The sequence below is a fragment of the Necator americanus genome, chromosome III, assembly GCF_031761385.1.
Source record: "Necator americanus strain Aroian chromosome III, whole genome shotgun sequence".
NCBI lineage: Eukaryota > Metazoa > Nematoda > Chromadorea > Rhabditida > Ancylostomatidae > Necator > Necator americanus.
In genome coordinates, this window is record NC_087373.1 from 1456704 (window position 1) to 1481747 (window position 25044).

The window sequence follows — 25044 nt, forward strand, 5'->3', positions numbered from 1 at the left end:
TTGCCAATCTCTCAGTGATGGAGAGGTTGGCAAAAGGAATCATTTAGAGAGTTTATACCTCATAATAACTTTCGGAACACCACGACCACTTTGAATCCCATCATCTCTGCTTTTATGACCCTGAGAGTACTGTGGATAGCATATTTAGATCGTGTATGGCTAAGCTATGAGATAATTTTCTGCTACTGCTCAGCAATGGACGACCGAGAAGCATCGATACGTGCTTGGTGAAGCGCTAAACGTCATGAATATGACGGCAATCAACGCCTCAGGCGTGAGATTGTGTATGTATATGTGTGTTCGTTTGTCATCCTCCATAAAAACACATTTGGAGCGTATTTTATTCGTTCCGGCGAATGCGTCAAATACGCACGTTGATGAGAACGCGGGCCGAGAACGATCGAGCGCCTTTGCTGAGCGCTCGAGGCGACGTCTCCGCTTGATGAGTGGGGTCAGCGAAGAGTTCTTGACGTCGAGGAGTCGAGCGCGCATCGTCATCATCGCCGCCGGCAGCCGGCAGCAAAGGCCGCGCCCATCCTCCCGTTCGCAAATCCGCCATCGTGTCGCCGCCACCACCGCCTATCGATTCTCGTCGGTCGTCGTCGCCGATTGCGGCGGCGGCGGCGGCGGCGGCAGCGGTGAAGGAACCGCCGGCGGCGCTATCTGATACGCGAAGCGCGAGCAGCTACACCGTCCGCTCACGGACCGAATCCATCATAGCGGCGGTGACTTGACAGCTCGTAGTGCCAAAAATTCCAATCAAAGAAATCCATTCGTCAACGCTTTCGTCTGCGCGTGCCTCTCGATTTTTGATCTGAACACCCACACACGCGTATCGGCGGCTTCGGCTCCGCCGCCGACTTCAGCCCCCCACGGGAGCTGTGGACAATTGCATGTTGATAGCCGTGTCGTCGCTTTCCTCTTCCTGGATCCTAATTGGTTATTGAAGCCCGGTCTTATCGTCGTCTGCTCTTATCGCTTGCTGGACATGTTCGGAAAAAAATCCTACAATATCCATTCTTTTCTCTTCTTTAGAACTGTACGTCACTGCGTTGATTCCGCTTTTTCACATCATTGAAAACATCGATCATAGCAGATGTTGGCAATTTCAAGATGTTTTTCTTCCCCGTCTCTAACGTCATTTCCCATTCCATTCTTCAATATTGTGCTTACATCTAATGTGGTCACGCATACCGCAAAAAAAGAAAAGAAAAACTGTTTTTCGCAGGCAATTTCCTGGAAGATTATTAGATATTTTTCGTTCTCGGAAACCTCTGCAAATAAGCACTTGTTCGATTCAAATTTTGGAAGGGAAACACGTTAGAGTTCCCTTTTCCCCCATTTGTCCTATAAAACTCGTCACTATACTTTTTTCGAGTCCTTCAGGATAATACATTAAGTTTTGGCGTATTCTTATTTTTATTTATTTATTTATTTATTACGCTCAAAGGCGTGAGCCCAGAGTAAGAGGCAAGGAATGAATACAAATAAATTTTATAGTTTTTTTTTATTCTCCGTTTATGTGAGGTCCTGAATGCTACATCTCCTTGATGGAAATTCTTTGATTCACCGGAAAAAAGCGCAGCTTTTCTCAGTTCTTGTTTTTTTTTCTTATCGAATCTTTGAATCTTCAGCGTTTCCTCTGAAAAATTTCTGACTACATTGTCGACTTCGTGCAGGTTATGAGGACAAAATTTTAAGGTCACAGAGCAGATAAAGGGAGTCAACTTTTTAATATCAATAGGATTTTTTTATTATTATTCGTGTTTGACTGCTATATATTTGTAAAAGAATGGAATTTTCAAGAATTCCCCTGCGAACTTCTGCGAGCGATGAAAATGTCGGCTGCAAGTTGCGCGTTTCTTGTGGAACATCTGGCTTTGCTCGGAGCAACGTCTTCAAAGTTTTCCTAAGTGTTGTTTTTCTTTGACATTTCGCTATCAGATGTTCGCTTTGAGAACCGTATTCATTTGAAAATGTACTAGCTTCGAAAATTTGTTTACATGTATCCAACAAGGGCTCCTTCGCCGTCGCGTTTATTTATTTTTTGTCACATTTGCTGAAATTTTTGGAATAACTTGCAGTTTTGTTAGAAAACAAAGGATCGTAAAACCAATAGAAAGTAGTCTTTTTGCCCTTCGAATTAAGCATAGTGAATTCGCTTGGATTTGTTGTTTTTTTTCGGCTTCAACAAGAAGTCGTCAATGGTTTATTTATTTGATTAAATGAATTCGAAGATGCGCAAAGAGAGCAAGGAATAAGTGCAAACAAAAATAAAAGTGGTAAGCGCATAAACACCCGGGAAAAAGATGTTGATCTGAGAGATTCTGGCTCTGCGGATCTACGCAGCACACACCTCACAGCCGGAGCACCAATTTATTTATCTCAAAGATTTCCTAGGAGGAGGAGGAGTGGATTTCCCGCTTATGGATAAACGTACAGCAGCGATGTGATGTTTAAACTGAAAATCTATAACGTCTTACCGCTTTTTGATGGGCCCCGATGAAAATTTATGGATTTTTCAAACTCAACCCTCAGCCAAACTACCTCTTCTCTCTATCTTCAGACTATTTTATGTTCATATTCTTGTTATTCTTTATGTTTTCACTTTTTCTTCTCTCATTCCCATACATTTCGCCTACTTGCTGACTGCTTTTGTTCGATGAGGGAAGAAAATGCTCTTTGTCAAGCATAATTTCCAGCTATTCGAGTTGCTTTCCGCTAATGGCTCGGATGGAAATATTGGGACTTCGGCCATGCGAACAATTTTTTTTTGCTTTCAAATCCTTTATCTTTTATATTTCTACTTTCTAGCATCCATTTTTTTCGAATTTCTTCTTTCTTTTCAACGACATTATCTAAAGGAAAACTCAGGATTTATTGATTAAAAAGGTGCTGTTATGTGTCGTTTAAAAAGGACCAAGATATTTTCTTTTGTATCTTGGATAATGAATGGTAAAAGAAAAAAGTGAAGAAAGTAGAGTAATAGTAGAATAAGCATGACTGTGATCTCCATAGAGAGCGATACAATTTACTATTTATTATAATATTATTTAATTTTTTCTAATTATTTAATTATTTCTACTTCTCATCAATTTTCTCTCTTTTTATCTTCGTTTATGCGATTTATAACAACTAGAAATCCCCTTCACAATTTCTTCTTGTGATCGTATTGAACAAATTTCGTCCGCAGAAGACCAAACTGCACGATTTTTCGGAGAGAAACGAACTATTGTGAGATTTTAGGTGACTTGTTTTTTTAAAATCTTGTTTACATGAGAAGAATAAAGAACTATGTACATGTCACTGCTTTCTTTCTCACACTCGGTTGTTATTTCTCCACTCGAAATCCTGGTATTTTTTTGCGGTGCTTCTTTGTAATTTTATTGTTTGAACGGGAGAGAAATTTTTCACATACGTAGAATCACTTACGATAGTTTTTGTATCATTTGACAACATCAATATAATAAGATTTCCAACAAGTATTTTCGTTATGTTTATTTTTTAGGTCTAATTCTTCTGTAACTAAAGTTTTTAGTGGCTCTTTTAGACTTCATTGTTCTGTATTTAAAGTTATTAATTGTCTATTTATTTATTTATTTATTAGAACATTAACAAAATGTTTCACAAGAAAAAAATTAGGCAGAATAGCGCTGTATTACTTGAGAAAAAATCCAGAGATTGTCGTGGAGAAAGCTGAATCCGTTTTTTTTTTGTATGACTCAGAATTTCCTTTCTATTTCAGATAATTTGACAATTATAACAATCTGGCAATTACGACAGTATGACATGATTTCCTAGAAATGCCACTTCTTTTCCAGGATCTGTTGATAATATCCGTAGTTTTTTTTAAATGCAACAAATGAAAAAATTTGCATTATTAGGGAAAAATTTACGGAAATTTCTCTTTTTTTCTGTTCTGAGAGTGAAACGCGATTAGATAAGGTTAGCATCGGTACTTTCGAATGTTGATTTGAATGCTTAGAACGTTTTTTTTTCGTCCATAATCAGATTAACGTTTCGAAATTCTTAATTGCACGGAATTGTGTTGCTTGAATGCAAAGTTTCCTTCCATGTGGAAAATGCGCTGAGAGTTTTCTTCCGGGAAAACTCGTTTGCCGCCGACCTCAAACCGATCGTTGAAGAATCCATTCCTCGTTCTTTTGCAGTTCGTGGCGTGTATTTCGGCATTTTTCCTCAGAATCCCTTACATTTTACTTATAAATTTGCGAATTTTTATAAATTAAAAAATAGTATAGACTTTAAAATACTAAGTACACCTATATTGCCAAAATCTCCCATATTTTCAGAAGTTTTTGACTCTTTGAACTCACACATTCAATTTAATAGTAATATTTTTGACTAAATACTACTTAAATATCTTTGACTTTGAGCAAACTATACTTTTTCTCTTTTTTTCTCTCTAGTTTTCATTCTATTTCCTGCTACCGTAAACAAATCTTGAAAATCATGATTGTCCTGAAACTTTTAAACCAAAATCGTTCTGACTAGTTTTTTTTTCCTCGAAAACTTCCATAATTCTTTCTTCCTTCTGCAAATCGTTCATGAACTCCCCTTGCTGGTCTGGGCCAATCGATATCCATCATTTGAGCAGTGTGGAATTTATTGATCTCCTAAATCAATCAAATCAAAGGATCAAATCGATCACGCATGCGCAGCAGCAAAGCGTCTTACTTTTATTCTGTGCGAACCGTCGTCATTGTCAGGAACATACATCTTTCTCTTCCATGATTCCATTTTTTTCTGGAAATTTCGCAATGTTTTCTGAACTCTTTCGAGCAACATAAAAGTCATAATTTGGAAAAAAAAAACCCTGTTATTTTCCAACTAGTTTTTTTTTCTGTTCACGCTCTCGTAAAAGGTGTTCCTTGATTTCCGTTTACGATTTTTTTCCTTCAAAATTCCAAGAATTTCACAGAGATCGTTCTATGCGGTTAGCGTATGGGAAATTGGTGCTGCGGTCAGCGGCCGACCAACGATTCACCGCCTTGTCTTTCGCATTTTTCCATTATTCGAAGTATCGGCCGTGGAGCGTTCGGCAAGGTCCGTTTTTTTCCAAGATTTTCTTTTTTTTTCTTTTTTTTTCGTGTCTCTTCGATTTAGGAGAAAGGTCTACGTGAGTGATTTTTCAGGTTTGCATAGTACAACAACGTTCCACCAAAAAATATTTCGCTCTTAAATATATGAGTAAAAGAAGGTGTATAGAGAAGGTTGGTGTTAGAGACGCAGACATTACTCTGCTTCTTTGGGCTCTCTCTTCCTGTCTCTCTCTTTCTGGAAAAAATAAACACAGTATTTAGGGAGTGGCCGGAAACGTACTCCGTGAACTAAGTCTGCTAAGAAAGATCTCTCATCCGTTCATCGTGAACCTTTGGTACACGTTCCAAGTAAGTGAACGATTCGATCAATAAATCGATGAACAGACTGGTAGCACTTCCCACAGCCGAGAATTGGTTTCTGTTGGAGGACTTTTTATAGTGAAATATTTCTTTTTTATTCGTTTATCAGAACAGAGAACATAAATGAACGAATTATGCATACTGAGATCTTTCCTGAATTTTTCAGGATCGAGACTACATGTATATGGTCACGGATTTGTTGCTTGGCGGTGACCTACGATTTCATCTCAATCAACAAGGGAAATTTGCTGAGGATAGGTAAAAAAATTACATCCAAATACAGTTAAATTGTTTTAGGTTACTGTAGCCCTGTCTTTTTGGTTTGACAAGTGGTTCTGCGGTGGCATGAGGTGCCTATAGAAATAAATTTTTGATTTTGTTGATTTCGCTAACGAATTTAAATGACATAATCTGAACCGTAGATGTAGATGTGTGTATATGAATGTAGGTAGGTCATGGTGGTTACGGTAGGTCATGGTTAATGTTCTAATCCTAAGGACATAGCAACGGACAATATTTCTTGAAGCCATATCTAAAAGCGTTCGAGAAAATTCCCGCTATTGCGCTTTTTCCACCAGTAGATGGCCTTCGGCACGTGGTTTTCAGGAACAGCAACGAAATCGCAAAACAGTTCCCTTAGGGTGGGAGACATAGGTGTTTTTGAGGTTCAGTTATCCACAAAAATTTTAAAATAAAAAAATAAAAAATTTTAAATTTAAATAAAATTAAAATTTATCATTTGCGGGATTAAAGCATTGAACAACACATTCCATTTTATTGCGTGAATTTTCAACAATAATCTACTCTAAGAGATTTCATTTCGTCAATCCTGGATGCAAAGTATTGGCCCACTAGATGAAGTGATGCCTCAGGCGGTTCTGTTGCATCTGATTTCTGGATTTGTTTCAATGTGATATTTGCAAATTATGTAAGTCCGAAACCCTAACAAATAACGGAAAGAACCCAACATTGAGAAATTCTTCGATAGTTGCTTTAGGCAAAAGTACCGTATATTGTAGCAGAACCTTTTCGCATGAAACTGCAATTTTCCATATGAACCTAACGATAATCTCAGTTTTTTGAGGATTTTCCTTATTTTCCTTTATTTTGTTTTGTTCTCAGTTTGCTTAGCCAGTCAAATAAAAACTGTAAATTCTTTGAAGGACCCATCGTCATCATTTTCAGTCCACATAATTATATAAGTTTATATAATAAAATAATCGTTTTATGATTCATACAATAGATTTTCTAAGATTCCTTTAAATTTTTGGATACCGTAGGTCAAAACTGTACATGTGCGAAATCTCTCTGGCGATCGACTATTTGCACGAGAAAGGAATCATGCACAGGGATATCAAGCCGGAGAATATTTTACTGGATGAACAAGGTGGTGGTGATTTCTTTTCATTTTTTCCTCTTTTTTTTCGTATAATTCTGTGATGGCGTGTTAATCATTTCCAGGCCATGCCCACCTCACCGATTTTAACCTGGCCACTCAACTTGAGGCTAACAAGCTCGCTACCTCGTATTCAGGTGACTCAAAAGCTATTTTTTGATTTTAAATTGCTTTTCTTGAGCTGTAGCCAAGATTGGTATTGATCGTCTTTATTAAACTAAATTATCAATTAAAAACTACGTTTCAACATGCCGAGATTCAAAGACAGTCGAACATGGGTCATATTTTTTGATTGTTGGTTTAACTTTATGCGTTTACTTTTGAACATTTGAAGAGCGTTGGACGCAAAATATCCCAGAATTTATTCGGATTCATTTCAAAGGTGTTATTGTGGATGTGAGCTCAAAATTGACAACAGTTTCTGCGCTTTGAGTTCGAGTGGGTGAAAAAGGGCAGCGGAAACATAAAAACTTGGTGTTTTTTTTTTGAATTTTTTTCTCTAAATTTGTTGTTTTTGAAGGTTTATTGCTCGAAATGTTGTTGTTTTAAAGAATGTGCCCCTCTTCTGAGTTAGGATAATCTCTAATTAGGAGAATATGGACGAAATTGAGAGTATACGCATTAAACTTCCAAAAATTAAACTAAATTTCTAGCAAATCCCATTAGTTTGTAATCATTGCTAAAGCTGCTAATAATGAAAGTTTACAAAATTTCTTTCCAGCTCATTTTCTGCATCATCACAGTGATTTTCGTGCATAGTTTTTTTTTAAATTTTTGTCCTCGTTTTTACAACCAAACCATCCATATGGTAACCTTTCTTCGCCGACATAGGGGCGGTGCTTATTTTGACTCGGATACTGGTCGTAGTCACTTGGGTAAACAAGTAACGGAGGCTGTTGGATGTCTGGAAAAATCTTCCTTTTCGGATATTTTGGGGAAATTTTTCTTTCAAAATAATTTCAAAGTTTTCTTGTCTTTGTGTGTATAATGAAGCTACGGCGTAAAGGCGCTGGAACAGTATCGTCGAGTTCCGACATCTGAACGTGGCTGATCTATGAGTTTGCGTAAGGTATTAGTCCATCCTTGTTTGCTTTGTGACCTTCTGATCTGAGCTGAACGCCAACTACAATCCATGTCGTCACATTAATGGAAAGGGATGGGAAGAAAAAGTGAAAAAAAATACTGTGGAGATACTTTTTTTCGTGCACACGCTCCATTTTTTTCCTGGCTTTTCAGGAACCCGTCCATATATGGCTCCTGAGATCTATGCTTGTGCTTTGGGAATAATCGATGGCTACGATTTGAAGGTGGATTGGTGGTCGTTGGGAGTGACATTCTATGAGATGATGCGTGGGCGTACTCCATACGAATTCAGTCCACATTTTACCGCCGAACAGGTGAGTACAGAGAAAATCTGATTTGAAAAGAGAAACTGGAACTTCTCGGCGTGGATCTGCGAGGGAATCAATCCTGAATCTCATCGTCTTAGAATGTAGTTTTCTCCGCGCAAATATATGGGAAATTGGCAATTTTTCTCTTGCCATGATTATGTCAGCAGCAAAGGGAAAAATTGTGCAAAAAATAAACATTTATTATATCTCACGATCAAAAATTCACCTGAACTGTAAAATGCGATTTTGGACGTGAAAATTTACTTATTTATTTATTTATTCATTTATTTATTTATTTATTTATTGAAAACACCTGCAGGTGTACCATAAACAAAAAAAAAGAAACAAAATGGAACAGAGCTCACTCAGCTCAAAATGCTAAGCGTTAAGGATGTTAAGGATATTAAGGGTACGAGATTACTAGTTATTCCTCCATTCACGCTCCTTACAGGTATTACTGCTAATACGTGAGAGTTATGTACCGTTTCCGGCTCATTGGCCAACAGATCTACTCAATTTCCTGCGACTTTTGCTCTACCCGTCACCGGAAGGTCGTCTTGACTCGTTGGCCGCGCTCAAAGTGCATCCGTATACAGCCAGAATAGACTTCGCCAGTGTTCTTGCCAGGTTTGTGCTGCCGTTGTTTCTTTCTGTTCGGCTTATAGCGATGTCGTGACGGACGTTTTTTCAGACGTGCTGCCCCAGTGTTTGTGCCTTGTAAGGAGGGTCTTAATTGTGACCCAATGTATGAATTAGAGGAACGAATTATCGTCTCCACACCGATACATCGTAGGCGACATAATAAGAAACGATTTGATGAAACCGATGCGCTCAGGGAAGTGTCACAGGTGGGTGATGCACGGGTGTACACCTTGCACCAGTCGTTCTCCTTCAATTTTGATCGGATTGTTCTTTTTTTTTTACCGATTTTGACCCAGCATAAAAATGAAAAAAAGAAAAATAAATGGTGGATGCGTGAATTCAGCGTCGTCGAACGATAGTATTTCCAGGCATTTATCGATTATTCACGTCCGGAAGCGCTTGCAAACGGCACAGCGGCAACGTGCCGGTAGCAAATCCATTTCGATCGCGATCGCGATCGCATCGGACATCGCATTCTAATCGCAGTTAACTACACACAAACAGCTCACTGTTTTCGGACATTTCACATATTCGCCGCGATTCGATCCTCATCACCTATACATATGTACATCAATGGTGCTGCTTGTATTTTTTTTTTGAAATGTATTTTTTTCTTTTCGTTTATTTGTTCATCGACAATATTTTGTACTTATTTCGTTTATTTTTCCATTTATCCTTTATTTTTTAGATATGAATTTAGTGTTGATCAGTGAGCTCATTGATCATGTAGATCATTTATTTCGTATCGCGTAGAACGCATTTGATGGCAATATTCACTGAAGATGATGTTCTTCTTAGAAATGACTAATAATTGGTTTTGTTATTTTTTTATTGTACTTTACTTTTTCCTGTTGAAAACCAATTACGGTGTTTGTTCTTCTGTGAATATCAGATGTATTTATCGATTTTTTGCTCGCTAGAGTGGTTGACATAAGGAGAATGCTAAATTGATTGAATAAAGCAATAAAATATGTCTATTAGATAAAATTCTTACTGATTTTCCTGAAGAAAACGTCCTAAACATGTCCATATACCTCCATATCTGGTTTATTTAGTAAAATCTGTGACGATTTGTCTGTTTGTAGCTGCTCACACAATATCGCACCATAGATCCGAATTTTTGACCGGGCCTTGCTTGATAGCGCGCAACTTATTGGGAATAATCCTGAGGACAGGATCCAATCGATGATTGGAACTGTCCACAACACAAGAACTCTCGGATATTTTGCTACCATCACATCCTCATTTTCCATCAATCGGAAAATGGATTACAGGCCTCAGTTCTGTTCGAATCGATATCGCTACCATACATGGAGTGGGACACGACACATGCGCGCGCACAGTTTCCTACACAAGGAGTTCGTACATCACTTTCGTCCGAAAAATCACCAACCCTCATGCTGTTTACTTCGAAATGTAAGTTTTTGGAGTTCCCTATTGTACTTTATCCTGGAGTTATCCACACAGAAATCCACTGTTTTTAATATTTTCTTCAATTTCGTTTCATTCACAGCTATGCTTCAAACTTCAAGGTATTTGCTCTTCTGGTATGTGTAAATAACATACTGATATTTGGAGTGTTTTAATAATCATGACTTACTTTACTTAACCGGTGTCCTGATATTATCACCTGGAGCCTATGTCCGCAAACGTGTGTCGTCCTTGGTCATAGCTCTGCCCAATCTTCTCGATCTTGTGCGAAAGCTTGCACAGTATCAATCACCATTCGCCGCTATTCCATATCCTGCAAAACCTTACGTCTCTCCTGAACTGCCTTTCCACGACGAGCACCTTTAGGTCCTCTTTGCAGAAATTCCAGTTTCGGCCAGGTGGCCTATTCTAATTTGAATCCGAGAGAATCCCCAGAGCACGTTGAACAAAGTGGTCTGCTGTTCTCCGTTTGGTGTGATCGAATAAGCGAAGACGATTTTCTGTAGTCACTTTCGACCGCGGCGTTTGATCTTCATACTTTCCACGTGTCGTCCGCGGGTACACAACATCGACTTCCATGTAAAGATCTTCATGGTCCCAGATTTCTCCTCCTTCTTCTAGATTCTCTTTTGGAGGGGAATTATGATAGCGTGTCTCCACGAGTCAGGTATCCCTTCGTCTATCCATATTGAGCGGATGGTCTTTTTCATCTCACGAATTCCAGGCGAAGCAAGATATTTTAGCATTTCTTCGCCCCGTGTCCACCACCGCAACAGTTTCAGCTTTTGTATGCAGACCAGAGCCTAAAACTCGGTCGCTGAGACCTCGCTGACGGCGGTCGCTGCTCGAGCTCAGGGGCTGATGGCGCTTGTCGCTTCAGTAAGGTGTTGAAGTGATTTCTCTAATTTGGTAGGTTTGCCTCATGGACATCGACTCCATTAGCAGTCTGGAGAAAATCTTTTCATTTTGCCACTGCACTGTCTTAGTAACGCGTACGCTTTCTTCGGGCTCTTGTCTTCCCGTGGGCTTTCAAATTCCTTCGCTCTCGATGTCCATCCTTTCTTCTCTGATCTCTTCTCCTGGTTGAAATCGCCAGTTCTGCGCCTAGAATAGTATGTCCAGAACATCCAGAATCGCACGCGGATCTTGTCTCCGCAGTTGCAAAGACAAACTTCTTCAGTGGCATTTGGACCGGAAGCGTTTTCTTTACAGCCTCTTGGATGCACTTTGTGAAGAAATCCGCTTCGTTGAGCTTCTTCCTGGGTTGTGCTCCGACATGTATAGACATACTTTGGCGGAATTTCGTTCTGCATCCTTCGTCGTTTAGGCCTGTCGTGTCAATTTTCTATCGTGTAGGAGCTTCTGTGTTTCTTTTGAGGAATAAAATTCTGAAGCTGAGAAGAACTGGACGGTGGTCAGAGTAGAAAACGACGACCTTTCTCTCTTTCTCTCTATCTACATCTTTCTATCTGTTCTATTTTTTGCTCAAGAAAAGTCACGGGGAACACTAATAGACTGTCTCTATTATGTAAATGACTTTTTTTTCCAGTGATTTAACCCATTAACTATTAGATCAGCTCGTCTGAAATAGTTGCTTTTGAAGCACACATTAGGTTTTACTACGAATCTCTTTCCAATCTCTATTATACTTTTATTTTTTTATTTACTAACAAAAATATTGCAATCAACAATATAGTCAGCAAAATAGTCAGTAGTCATCATCCATTGATGTGCTTGTAGTTTCTTTTGGCCTGAGATACAGGTTGCTGTGAATTAAAAATGTTGGCGATCATTAAAAAAAACTTTTGGGAAAACCCAATGGAACCTACGCTTGGAAACCGGAACCGTCCAGCATACCATAGTGACTTTCGCATTGCTCTCTAATTCGATTTGTCGACATGACACGCGTAGATCAAACCCTGTTTGACCACAAAAAAGTCTGTGGCTGTGATCCATTTGAACCAAAGAGGATGTCAATTCGATTAGTTGAGAAAGTGTTCGGAGATCAGAGCAACCTGAAAATATGAAACCTGAATGTGTCATCCGTCACGGATCGTTCATCACAGCAACATGCAGCTTACTCCCGAAGTGCATTGACGGTCATTATCTCAGGAATCTTTGACATCGCACTTCTTTGAAAACGGTAGCAGGCAGAACTTTCGTTCCTCGAAGTGATCCGAGAAGGCGAACAGATGACTGCAGGAGATCGACAATGAGTTTGAGGCATAGAGATTCAGTGATTCAGTAATTATATAGCAGATGAGATGTCCGTCTCTTTTCTCCTTTCCACTGTCACTCCTCGGTTGCGACAAAAACATCTCTTGATTCAAACTTTTTGAAGGGAGAAAATTCTCTTTATCCCGTATTCAACGATGATGGCGTGGAAATTTGTGGAGCGGCAGTTAGAAAAATGTCAACGAATGTCGGCCGAAGAACACAGTATTATGGGAACAATGAGTTTCGGAAACTGCTTATGGCAATCTCGTGCAAGTCAGGAGGGTAACGGAGTAAAAATTGGGGGTTTGTTCCTGGTTGAAACGCATCAAGTGTCCAGCTCACATTATTTTACATTCGTTGGCGAACTTAGTTGCAAATCCAATCCTTAAACGCTGACTTAGGACAGAGCTTCTAATCTCCTCCTCGCATTGCATGAACCGAATACTCTTAGCATCACTCATTCGATTGAGCGTTCAATGATGCTGTTCGCATTTTCCTCCTACTTGTGAAGTGTGAAGTGCTTCAGAAGCATACGCCAAAGCAGGAAATACGGTGGTGTTAAGAAGGTGAGCGCGGACGTGTCAAATCAATATATCGTTCTTGTTCCTGGGAAACCGTCAATTTGAAGTCAATGTCATCGTTTCCAGTAATGATTCCGGCAATAAGGATTTACCATAGCGATCACTTGGTCGACGATCCACATTTTTCTGCACTATGACATGTTCAATTTCCTCTGAAATGGTAGCCTTTGTCCCATTCTTGTCTCCCACTCCGATAAAGGGTTCTATAGTGATGAGTGCATTTTCTTCGTGCTTAGAAAGTGTCCGGATTTCTGAGGTGAGTTCAAAGCAAGGAGAAGAGCAATGATAGAAAGAGAAGCAGGGGATTCTTGATGTGAAAATGTAAACAGCACTAGTTTTTTTAAGCAGAGACTTACTAAGAATTCGTAAATTTCAAGCGCTTATTTCTACGGAAGGATGTTGATTCTTCACTCACTCGAACTAATAAGGAGGCTAATTAAAGGCATCACCCCACGAATCTGTGGTGGTGCGGGTTTCAGGTGGAGAATTCGTATGAGGGGTCGTATATTAAGGAGAAGAGGGTGATTCCGTCCATTTCTTCCTAATTGCCGTAAAAGACGGCCCTCAAGGTGCGGCGCATGCGCAAGGCTGCCGCGCTCCAATCGAACTCCTTGTAGGAAATATCGCGCCGGAACGCTTGAGGCCGTATCTTTGGGACCGTTTTTTACGGCAATTAGGAAGAAATAGACCACTGTCAGTACATATTTGAGTTCTGAGCAGAGATTCAGAAGACAGGTCTGTACAGAATGTCGCTTTCGATTTCAACCGCTGCCCAGTTCTTCTCAGCTTAACGCTACGGTTCCAGGAAAGAAGTTGAAAAACTCCACTTCAGCCGATAATTGAAATGACAGGTTCGTGGTTCGAAAATGGAGGAACAGAGAAAAAAACTGCTAATGTTGGTTGATTGATAACGGAGTAAAAAGTGGCTTTATAACGGTGGCTTCTTTGCTGTAGTCAAGGCACTGCAAAGCAAAATTTTCAGTTTCGGTTTTTCGGTTCCAATGCCGAGGAAGAAGTTCGCCTTTGCATCTGTGAACACAAGTTCTGCGTACAATTCTGCATGTATGTAATCGTCCGCACTACGGTATTTTTCAAGCGGGAAAAGCGTCCGAAGTTGCATCGTCTGCTGAAATGTAAAGTACGAATACGCAAGTACAAATTGGTGTCAGTAACGGAAGTTGTGGGAGAAGAACCTGAGAAAGGCCTAATCCCTAATTTAAGGCAGAAACTACATGTTATCCATCACATCCATGTTATCCATGGTCCCTCATCCTATCTGTGATCCATGGAGATTACGTTACGGAAATAAAAGCTCTGATAATTGGCTGACACTACATTTCCAGTATTTATTTCTGTACAAAATGATACACATGAACGAATCAAAGAGCATTCTGGGAATTCTGGATTCTTTTTTAAAAGAATTTTCCAAACTTATGTGGTCTTCTTCTTCGCGGCCTTCACGGCGGCTTTTCGGCCAATAATACCACCGCCTAGTCCTCCGGCGTAGTGCATGTCGCCGCCCATTAGGCCGCCTGGAAGAAGCCCACCGTGACCGTGCCCGAGAAGACCATGTCCGAGACCGTGGTGATCATCTCCGGAAACCATCGAGGTGGCAGACATGTGCCCAGCTTCTGAATAAACGTTGTTTACTGGTGTGTTATGAAGAAAAAAATTCTAAGGGGGTGGACGACCTTTGGCGTAGTGGCTGGCGACGTTGCGGACTTCAGTGCGAGGATGTTCGTGATGGATGGGCTGAAAATCATCGTTTTTTGGGAAAAGCACAAATTGTAGGAGAAGTGTAAAGTGCAGTATTTTGCGAAAAAGACAGAGCCAGGTCTTACCACCGGTACCGGTACAGGAGCAACTAGTGGTGGGGGAACAATGACTTTTTGTGGAGCAACGACCGGCGGTGGTTGAATAACTTGTGGCGGAGCGACAACTGGTGGTGGATGAATAACTTCTTGTGGAGCGACGACTGGTGGCGGTTGTACGATTGGAGCTATGGCCACCGGTGCGACATCCACATGAGGCGGTTCAGCGATCACCGGATGGAAATGCATTCCGCTTGCATTTGCACTGAAATTTCCACGAATCATCGAACAATGTGAAGTTCTAATAACGATTTAACCCCAGTATCTCTTTAGTTAAATCTTAATACTAATGCATATAACTGCAGACGGGTCAGAACGCCATGTTGCAGGCGGTTGCGTTGGCGTTGGGACTCTCGGACTAGATCCAATCGGAGTGTATGGCTAGTCGAGGGTCCCACCGCTGAACTTCTAACGCAACTATCTACAGCACTGAACTAGAAATATTATCGTTCTGTCCTGACTGTACCACGTCAAAGCTTTGGTTTATCGTAATCCATATACAGTAAGGATAGAAAATTCGCTTCCAGTAAAACTTACTCTCGGATTGTGACGTAAACGAGGAATAGAAGACAGTAGAAAGATCTCATCGTTGCCGGATGTGTCTGTCTAGTGAGTGTCTCGGCCAGTATTTATACCGTAGCTTTCGACTTTCTTTCCCGTTAAAAAAAACAACAAGTGAACCCGTATGTGCTTAATGGGGAAGTGGTTTCCCTTATGTCAAACTTCAACTTATGCTTTTTCAATAAGACATCTCAAAGAAGTAGTCCCAGTGCATTCGAATCATTTCATTTTGAATTAGAGCTGTAACAGAACCGTATCGGCGGCGGTTGTGTAACAAATTTTTCGAATAAACTTCCAGATGCCAAGAAAATTTTAGGAGAAGCGCCTAATTATATTAATTATTATTTGAACTACCATTACTCCAAGAGGAAATATTTACTCAATAATTCATGTATGGTGAAAAATTTCTTTATGAAGTCGTTTTTTCTCCGAGTCTATGGCTATGACGTCGTTTTTCTGCCATTTTGAACGTTATCCATTTCTTTTAGGGATCTCAATCAGTTCAACATTGGAATTTCTTTGTTGAAATTTTTCTGAACAGCTCCCATCATAGTAGAAGCGCACAGAGAAATTAAATTGCTGCAAAAAAAATCTTCCGATTAGTCCTATTAAGACCGTAGAACAGGTAGATGACGACAATTTAGATGACAGGAAAACGTCAAATTTTACACTTTTCATTCTGGAGGAAAAAAAAAGAAAATTTTTCCTAATCTTGTGAAGTTTTGACTGCGCAAAGTGGATCTGACAGCTCATGTTTAGATTTCTATCCATTAAAAATAAGTAAAATTCCTCATCTAAAGTTTGTCATTATTTACTATTTCTTCTTCTTATTATTATTTTTTAATTCTTATTTATTATTTCTTGAAGAATTTTCTCCAGGTTTGTACACGATTTTGTCTCTATTTTCTATCCAAAATCCATCCATCTGAGGCAGTAAAAAAACTGAAGAATCGATTTTTTTTTCATGTGAAACTGTGAAACTTGAATTTCTAGTGACGTTGTTTCAATTTTCATTACAAACGTTTCTTCTCAGAGAAATTTTTAGTTTTTATTAGATGTCATTTTGCACTTATTGCATTAAAATTACAGTTATTATTACAAAGCATTCATCGGTTAGCTTTTGGTTTTTGCCTGGAAAACTGGAAATTCCTGACAGTTGGGGATTCTTTTCTAAGATAATGAGTCGTTGACAAAAAGAAATAATTTTTTTTCTGATTTTCTACAGGATGCGTGCACCATTATTACTTTACCCTTTCATTACCTTTAAGGATTATGTCTGCATTTTTGTCTCACATCCAAGGATCTGAGTCCGTACTGGATTTATCTGACCTTATTTGTTAGAAGAATTTCTTATGCATAGAAACAAGGAACGAACGGAAGCTTCATCAAGTTGTAAAACCTCTAATATTAGGGCGGGGGTCTTGAGGTAAAGGGACATCGCATGCAGGACCTCCCCTCTTGCTATAAGAATAACGTTACCTCTATCTAGAACCAGCGAAAACCATAGTTTCTGCTTTTTAATGCGTTTACCAAGCCTGGACCCGATCAATTTTTATTGACAAAGCAATATATCCAATCAAGGCACTTTTTTTCCCCGCTGTACCTATCCAACTGGAAGAATTTTATTACAGTCTCTCGATTACTAAAATGTCTGTTCTTTCTCCTAGATAAACATGCACAAAAGTTCTTGATAGACAACATAAGAAATTGGTAGTGGTGGTAATAACTTTTGTCTGGGACCTATGCATAGCAAGGTTCAAAGTGGTTCTTCCAATCATAAGCGGAACATAATGATTTGGAATAAGTCTATTTTAGCAGAACTGAACATATAGCGACGAAGGATTGATTCAGTGCAACCTCTGTGTTACTTGCTGGTCTTCCCTTAATAATGGTTTTTTTCACAAGATCGAGTCCACACACTTACATTCATCCACCCACCATCCTCCATACTAGTCCAGACTCCATCGGCCATGATGCGGGAAATCTCCGTCCAGCCCTTGTTACCTTCCCCCGATTAAGGGCATCATACCTCAGGAATCTGAGGTGATACGAATTTCAGAGTGGAGTATTTACTGTACTTCGGGACACTGGGAGTCATTTTGGTGCGGATAATCTCCGTCCACTTTCGGGTCGTAATTGCATTGGTAGAATAACTGCCCGGACGATACGGCTTCTGGCGTTTTGAAACCGCCCAGACTTGTCTGGGGGGCCGTTAAAAACGACTGACTTAGCACTTAAGATACCACCCGGAAGTCACTGTAAGGTTCCGTAATAAACGATCTTTTTTACGAAAACTTGAACAGAAAGTCTTGAAGTCATCTCAAGCGAGCGCATCTCCACGGAGATTGATCAACATCGTACACTTTATCCTTTATCCTTTATGTTATCATATTCTCCTCCAATTGTCGGACCATATGGGAAGGAGCCGGCCCGCTCTTGGCGGGAGTTGCTCTTTTGTATAAGCCGGAGGAAGCCGGGGATTTCTGTGTGCTCATCTTTATATCAATAAATCTAATCCACTAAACCACTCCTTGTTTAATTGGGTTTAAAACCCTATTTCATCGTAGGCCACTCTAACTCAAGTGCACAACTTTTTTTTTTAACCCAGAGGGAGAGGAGTTTCTGCATTTGTGTAGATTACGTTGATCGCACGCATTTCTCTCCTTTTTATGAATCTAACGTATGAATTTGTATTTCTGCAGTCAATCAAATGACACAAAACCTTTGTTTGGAGCTTCATCCAGAGGGATTCTGGACACCGAAACCAGAAGTATTGTATAACTACTGATATCGTATAGACCAGTGCCAAATCGTTTTGCCGATGTCTTTGTTTCATCCAGTACATAGTTTTCATAATCTCGAGTGTATAGTCGGGTCGAAACGACATGAAGCGCGGTGCATTTGCGTACGCGCCCGAAACGCTCCAGTGGAGGCAGCAGTTGGAGCGGAGGTGGGACCATCGCAAACAGCAGCAATGGGTGGTGCCAACAAAGGTCCCAGTACGCTCCTAACCGCTACGCTCCACCGCACCGCCTCGAGAGAAGCCGCGTACGCAATTGCGTACGTGCTTCATGCCGTTTTGACACTACCGTATTTGAGCGCTTTGCAGAAGAACTCAGGATAATCTGGAGTCTTAGAGAAATATGGACTCTTTCGAATAATTTAGCAATGTTAAACAAGAAGCATCCACTAATTTCTTCACTATGGAATTTTTAGTTTAATTTTCAATTTTCAGTGTTGTTAGGGAAAATTGCGATTGTATGAAGGTCAATGATATTTTGACTAAAAAAGAGTTTCACGAACGGCAACTGAAGTGAAGAATCCTTGGATAATCCTTACTGTTTTTCCGCTTCAATCCTGAATATTTCTTCAGTGCATTCATTGCGAATTTTCTAACATTTAACTGGGTTTTCTTCCTGTGAATGCTAATTGATTAGGGATGGGACGGAATCTCTGGCCACGTACTCGAAGCCACTATCGGAATTAGCAATGTGGTAGAAATCAGGAAGAGTTGGGAACAATTTCCAATCTATGTAAAGTGTATATAGGATAGGATACAGTACATTTCCAGTGTTTATTTCTGTACAAAATGATACAAATGAACGGATCAAAGAGCATCATAAGATATTCGGTGAAATGCTCGGATTCTTTTTTTTTTTAGAAAAATTTCTTGACTTATGTGGTCTTCTTCTTGGCGGCCTTCACGGCGGCTTTTCTGCCAATAATACCACCGCCCAGTCCTCCGGGGAAGTGCATATCGCCGCCTAATAGGCCGCCTGGATGCAGACCGTGACCGAGAAGACCGTGACCGATGAGACCATGTCCGATACCGTGGTGATCATCTCCGGAAACCATCGCGGTGGCAGAAGTATGGCCAGCTTCTGAATGTGCACTATTTACAGAAGTGTATTTTTAAAAAATGTCTTCTAAGCGAGTAGTGAACCACCTTTGGCGTAGTGACTTACGACGTTGCGAACTTCAGTTCGAGGATGTTCGTGGACTTCCTGAAATTATTTCTTTGGGAAAAAGCACAAAGTATAGGAGAACGAGAAGTAATCTGCGGTATTTTATGAAAAAGACAGAGCCAGGTCTTACCACCGGTACCGGTACAGGTTGTGCTATGACTTGTTGTGGTGCAACGACCGGTGGTGGAACAATGACTTTTTGTGGTGCAACCACTGGTGGTGGATGAATAACTTCTGGTGCAGCGACAACTGGTGGTGGATGAATAACTTCTGGTGGAGCAACGACTGGTGGAGCTATGGCCACAGGTGCGATATCCACATGATGTGGTTCAGCCATGACAAGTGGTGCCGGATGCAGATGCATTCCGCTTGCGCTTACACTGAAATTTTGGAAAATCATTGAATATTGTAGAGTTCTAGTGACGCTTTAACAGTTTTAACCCTTTTTAAGGATTTTAATATCAATAAATGTAACTGAAAATGAGTACAAGTTGAGGTGCAATGGTGTAGGTTGCAACGTTGGGACCCTCGCTAGATCCAAGCGCGGTGCGTGCGGCTGGCCGAGGGTCTCACTATTCCAGTTGGAGCACACAACCACCTACTCGATTGAACCACAAATATGATCATTTTGGGATTGACTGTGGAACTTTTCGTTTTAGACTCAAATTTGCTGGATGATCCAGATACAGTAAGAAGAGAGAAAATTTGCGTTGAATTTTGGCGGTGGGTGAAACTCACTTTTGAATTGTGGAGTAAGCGAGGAAAAGAAGGCAGTAGAAAGATCTCATTGTTGCTGGATGGATGTGTTTGGCCAACTACCGACACGGTATTTATACCGTAGCTTTCGGCTTTCTTTTATATTAAAAAACAACAAGTGAACACGTATGTGCCTAATGGGAAGTGATCTTTCAGACCAAACACCAGTCGCTAATGACACCCACGCACACACGGCGAACGATAAGATTTCCACACTTAAAAGCTCCATCAAAAGTGCGAATGAATATACTTAGCCGGGAAAAGTTTTGTGATATAATTTAGTATGAATAAGTGGAACAACACAACTGTTTCGTTGGATTACCAATTTGCATAGAAATCGGAATTGGAAATGAAAATAATAAAAACAAACAAAAAAGATTTTTATGCAACATGGTAATCCATTTTTTTAAAAATCTCGATCCAATCTCGATTTTTATGTATTATGTTATGTGTTTAAGTATTATGTTTTTCGTTTTTTCCGTTTGTTAGAATATCCTTACTAAAAATTAGTTTTAAAGAAAAATGTCATAAAATGTCTTTAAAAGGGCGGAAAAAATAGCAGTACGGGGATTACTGACTGTAATGACTTCAGTTGAAAAATTTTTGTTCTCTGTAAATCATAAAAATTCCAATTTAAACTGGTTTAAAGTTCACTTTTCGCTGATTTCAACGACGATTATCGAAAGTTTTCCGTCGGAAAGTGCAATTTGCAATTTTAACGTTTTTCCTACTCTATGAAGCGCGTCATCTACCTGTTCTACATCATCTGTTTCAAGGACTATTTCAACTCTCTCACAAATCGACAAATTTCTTGCATATAGTTTTATTTCATGTGTGTGTGTGTGTGCTAATACGATTACGGTGATTTTCCAGGGAAATTTTCGCTAACGAGATTTGTGTGTGTGTGTCAAAAGATGCTGATGCCTGGAACAAGTGGCATGTCTAATGTACGATGACAACTTCACTATACCTCAAAAAACGTCATTTTTGGGAAAAAGTGGGAAAAAAGTGTTTAGCAAGATATTTTTTTAATGACTTGATTTTGATTTGAAATTGAATTTCACGAAAGTTGATTTGATAAGTGATCTGTTGTGAAAAGTTGATCAGATGAGTGCTTTTTCGACAAAATATTCCTAAAAATAAAAATAAATAAAAATATTCCGAAAATTCTAATGATTGTTCGAACGTTCTTTTGTCTTGAAATCTCGGCATATTCTATCTGTGTTTGTTATAGTGTGTCTGCGAGGTTTTTAGATGGAATCTTTATCTAGTGGTTGTTTTTTTTTGTTGTTGTTTATGTTCAAAACATGCGTCTACAACAGTAGTAGTGAAAGTAGATCGCACACGCACTCGTCGTTACAACCTCGTACTTATCCAGAATAAGGCGACTGAAGTGTACAGGAGCCACTTCACTCTGACGCCTTTTCATTAGTGACGCATAAAATTTTCCGATCATCCGCGCAGAAACCACTTCCCAACAAGCTGCAGCATACGGGTTCACGCTGGTTGTTTTTCGATAGAAAGCGAATCAGAAGGCAACAATATAAATACCTGCAATGACTGCAACGAGACACATCCGCACCAACTATGAGATCGTTCTACGGTATTCTTCTCTTCATTTATATCACAATTCAAAAGTGAGTTCTACGAAAATGGTTGAAATAATTAACAGTAAATAAATACTTGGAATATTATTAATAATAATAAACTGTTAAGTGGAACTGCAATACTGTTCGTTGACAGTTTAGTAGATTTTTCGTTTAAAAATATTAGATTAAAAATGCTCAAATAAATAAATAATAATTAATTAATTAATAATAAATATTAGTAGAAATAAATAACTCCTAGAATTTCTCACCATACCGCTTTAGTAGATAGGGTAGATCATTGCATTGCGTAGTAGATCATAATGTTTAATCATTAGTGTTCTGGAAGATTCGCCCTCGATGAAGGGGCTGGTTTCCCTCGTTCAGGAAAAGTAGCACTCATCTTAGCACTACACTTACACTTACATCTTACGCTTACTTCTATGATGCTTCTCAGTTCATCTGTCTTAGTTTTTTTTTTTTTTTCAAGAAAACATCTATTCACTTACTATGTTTCATGGATATATGTATAGACCTCAAGAAAGTTGTATAAAGTTACAGAAAACTTTAGAATGCTAGTGCTCTTCTCCTAGTTATATGTATTTATATTAAAACCCAACTTATGGTTCATTTCTGTGATTAAGCATCACCTAAGCTTCATACATTCCAATGATTCGTGAAAATTTCAGTGCAAATGCAAGCGGAATGCATTTCCATCCGGTGATCGCTGAACCGCCTCATGTGGATGTCGCACCGGTGGCCATAGCTCCAATCGTACAACCGCCACCAGTCGTCGCTCCACAAGAAGTTATTCATCCACCACCAGTTGTCGCTCCGCCAGAAGTTATTCAACCACCACCGGTCGTTGCTCCACAAAAAGTCATTGTTCCACCACCAGCCGTCGCTCCTGTACCGGTACCGGTGGTAAGACTTGGCTCTGTCTTTTCTCGCAAAATACTGCACATTACAGTTCTCCCATAATTTGTGCTTTTTTCCCAAAGAGACGATTTTTAGCCCATTCATCACGAACATCCTCGTACTGAAGTCCGCAACGTCGTAAGTCACTACGCCAAAGGTGGTTCACTACTCACTTAGAAGAAATTCTTTAAAAATACACCTCTGTAAATAGTGCACATTCAGAAGCTGGCCATACTTCTGCCACCGCAATGGTTTCCGGAGATGATCACCACGGTATCGGACATGGTCTTATCGGTCATGGTCTTCTCGGCCACGGTCACGGTGGGCTTCTTCCAGGCGGCCTAATGGGCGGCGACATGCACTACGCCGGAGGACTGGGCGGTGGAATTATTGGCCGAAAAGCCGCCGTGAAGGCCGCGAAGAAGAAGACCACATAAGTTTAGAAATTTTTCTGGAAAAAAAAATAATCCGATCCTATCATTTCACCGAACATCTTACGATGCTTTTTGATTCGTTCATGTCTTTCATTTTGTACAGAAATAAATACTAAAATTGTAATGTAGCCTCTGCCATGCACTCTTTACTAGGAATGGAAATTGTTCCCAACTCTCCCTGGTTTCTACCACATCGCTGATTCCGATAGTGGCTTCGGTTACGAAGCTACAGATTCCGTTCCATCCCTAATGAATTAGGATTCACAGGAAGAAACTCCAGTTAAATGTTGGGAAATTCGTGAGGGGAAGAATGAGCGTTCGGTCACGAGGGGTGGATTGGTGTAAGATATTGATTAGAGCGCCCATTCACCATTGGAACATATCTATTCGTAACTAAAGAGTAGGAAAATCTACGATAGCTTCTTATTCAACTTTTTTTTTCTTACGACGGTAAGATCTGTATGAAAAAATCCGAGAAAATCTCTTCTCCTTTCTTCTCTTCGAGAATAGAAAAACTAGTTTTCGTCCAGCACACAAAGTAGAACATGGCCCAATCAAATATCCTCTTCTGGATGAAGTTCCTGGCCACCCAGTAGTTCCTGGAAGGATCTCTCACTCTCTACCCCTGAGATATTGGGAATTCTGTCATGCTCTGCGCCGAAAATGAAATATTCAAAAGTTGGCAAATAGCCAACGGCAAGGAACGCGTGGGCGTGGTCTGTGTTACGGGCTGTGCTCCTCTCCTGTGTATTAAATGATCGACGCATCAAAAGTATGTGGTATCACGAGAGACGGTAGAGAACGAAAGAACCACTCAGAGAAACAATAGGTTAACACTTATTCTACCATCAACAATGTCATTTTTTTAATGATATTTCAAATGCGGTGCTAGTAATTACGGTATAATAATAGTATGAATAGTAATTAAGGATTTCCTCGGAAAAGCGCCGTTTTCCATGTGTTTATGTTGTAATAGTGGGTGAATATGTTGTTCTATTCATCGAATATTCGAAGCGTTCATACCGTTTATGACAGAATTTATTTAAAAGTGAATGAATCCCTTGTCCTATTCATCGAATATTCGAGAAATTCATAGCGTTTGTGACAGAATTTGTTTAAAAGTGAATGAATGCCTTGTCCTATTCATCGAATATTCGAAAGATTAATACTGTTCGTGACAGAAGCTTTTGAATCATCCTAAAGAAAGTAGCGAATACATTTGGAATGTTCCAGCCTCCTTAGGAAATCATATTGCTACGGGAAAAACCGCAGAATCATTATGAAAATTGTGTATTTAATGTGTATATATGTAAATTAATGTTAAAAATTGAATTATTGTGTTTTTGTGCAGATTGGAGAATTTTTCCACTTGGCAACGGCAATTGTTTTTCCTCTCGGCAAAATGGAATTCGCTGGGATATCAAGGATTCTACTACCTACTATCGATACCAATCGATTGTTACCCATAAAAAACTTGAAATGAAATCATTTGAAATTCCACATAGTTTATGATCTCTTCATCATTTCGATCACCTTGATCCCCTTTGATCTTCGTATTGACCGATCAGGCCGCCGTTAGTTTCTCCATTCTTCCCAATTTCGTGTTCAAGAACTCCCAAATGGTTTTTTTTTCCTTCGTGCAGGACAAAAAGAGCGCCAAATTTGTCCTCAAAGGACTTTTTGGAGTCTGAAGGAGATTTTTACAAAGATTAAGTCCATGAAGTTGTCCAACAAGTTTCCTTCCTACTTTTCTATCTGTATCTCTCTTCCTGTTTTTTTTTCTCTAATTTTATTTTTTTATTTAAGAACAAGGATATTGTAATCAATAATATAGTCAGGAGAATAATCAATAACTTTTGCACATCGTTGTGAGAC

At 39.6% G+C, this 25044-nt stretch overlaps 6 protein-coding genes across 8 annotated transcripts; 2 read left to right on the plus strand and 4 right to left on the minus strand.

The window, feature by feature from the left end:
* Positions 1-361: 361 nt before the first annotated feature.
* RB195_008296 (uncharacterized protein) lies at positions 362-1142 on the minus strand (the record flags this gene model as incomplete). Its single annotated transcript, XM_064194727.1, has 2 exons — positions 362-663; positions 1049-1142. 2 exons carry the CDS (start codon positions 1140-1142, stop codon positions 362-364), a joined length of 396 nt encoding a protein of 131 aa, XP_064045872.1.
* Positions 1143-4962: 3820 nt separating this feature from the next.
* On the plus strand, positions 4963-9280 carry RB195_008297 (uncharacterized protein; the record flags this gene model as incomplete). The annotated part of the gene is made up of 10 exons (XM_064194728.1): positions 4963-5064; positions 5154-5231; positions 5322-5408; positions 5587-5678; positions 6701-6807; positions 6882-6953; positions 8053-8213; positions 8659-8834; positions 8899-9055; positions 9218-9280. 10 exons carry the CDS (start codon positions 4963-4965, stop codon positions 9278-9280), a joined length of 1095 nt encoding a protein of 364 aa, XP_064045873.1.
* A 1938-nt stretch (positions 9281-11218) lies between these two features.
* Positions 11219-11593, minus strand: RB195_008298 (uncharacterized protein; the record flags this gene model as incomplete). The annotated part of the gene is made up of 1 exon (XM_064194729.1): positions 11219-11593. One exon carries the CDS (start codon positions 11591-11593, stop codon positions 11219-11221), a length of 375 nt encoding a protein of 124 aa, XP_064045874.1.
* A 2916-nt stretch (positions 11594-14509) lies between these two features.
* On the minus strand, positions 14510-15174 carry RB195_008299 (uncharacterized protein; the record flags this gene model as incomplete). Of its 2 annotated transcripts, none has more annotated exons than XM_064194730.1 (3): positions 14510-14709; positions 14770-14830; positions 14920-15174. In XM_064194730.1, 3 exons carry the CDS (start codon positions 15172-15174, stop codon positions 14510-14512), a joined length of 516 nt encoding a protein of 171 aa, XP_064045875.1. The 2 variants fall into 2 exon arrangements, with proteins under 2 accessions (XP_064045875.1, XP_064045876.1); XM_064194731.1 differs by having other exon boundaries at positions 14920-15138.
* Positions 15175-19185: 4011 nt separating this feature from the next.
* Positions 19186-19839, minus strand: RB195_008300 (uncharacterized protein; the record flags this gene model as incomplete). Its single annotated transcript, XM_013437931.2, has 3 exons — positions 19186-19391; positions 19457-19514; positions 19606-19839. The coding sequence occupies 3 exons, from the start codon at positions 19837-19839 to the stop codon at positions 19186-19188; spliced, it is 498 nt and encodes a 165-aa protein (XP_013293385.1).
* A 2647-nt stretch (positions 19840-22486) lies between these two features.
* RB195_008301 (uncharacterized protein) lies at positions 22487-23172 on the plus strand (the record flags this gene model as incomplete). Of its 2 annotated transcripts, none has more annotated exons than XM_013437930.2 (3): positions 22487-22741; positions 22832-22892; positions 22958-23172. In XM_013437930.2, the coding sequence occupies 3 exons, from the start codon at positions 22487-22489 to the stop codon at positions 23170-23172; spliced, it is 531 nt and encodes a 176-aa protein (XP_013293384.2). The 2 variants fall into 2 exon arrangements, with proteins under 2 accessions (XP_013293384.2, XP_064045877.1); XM_064194732.1 differs by having other exon boundaries at positions 22523-22741.
* Between the last annotated feature and the right edge of the window lie 1872 nt (positions 23173-25044).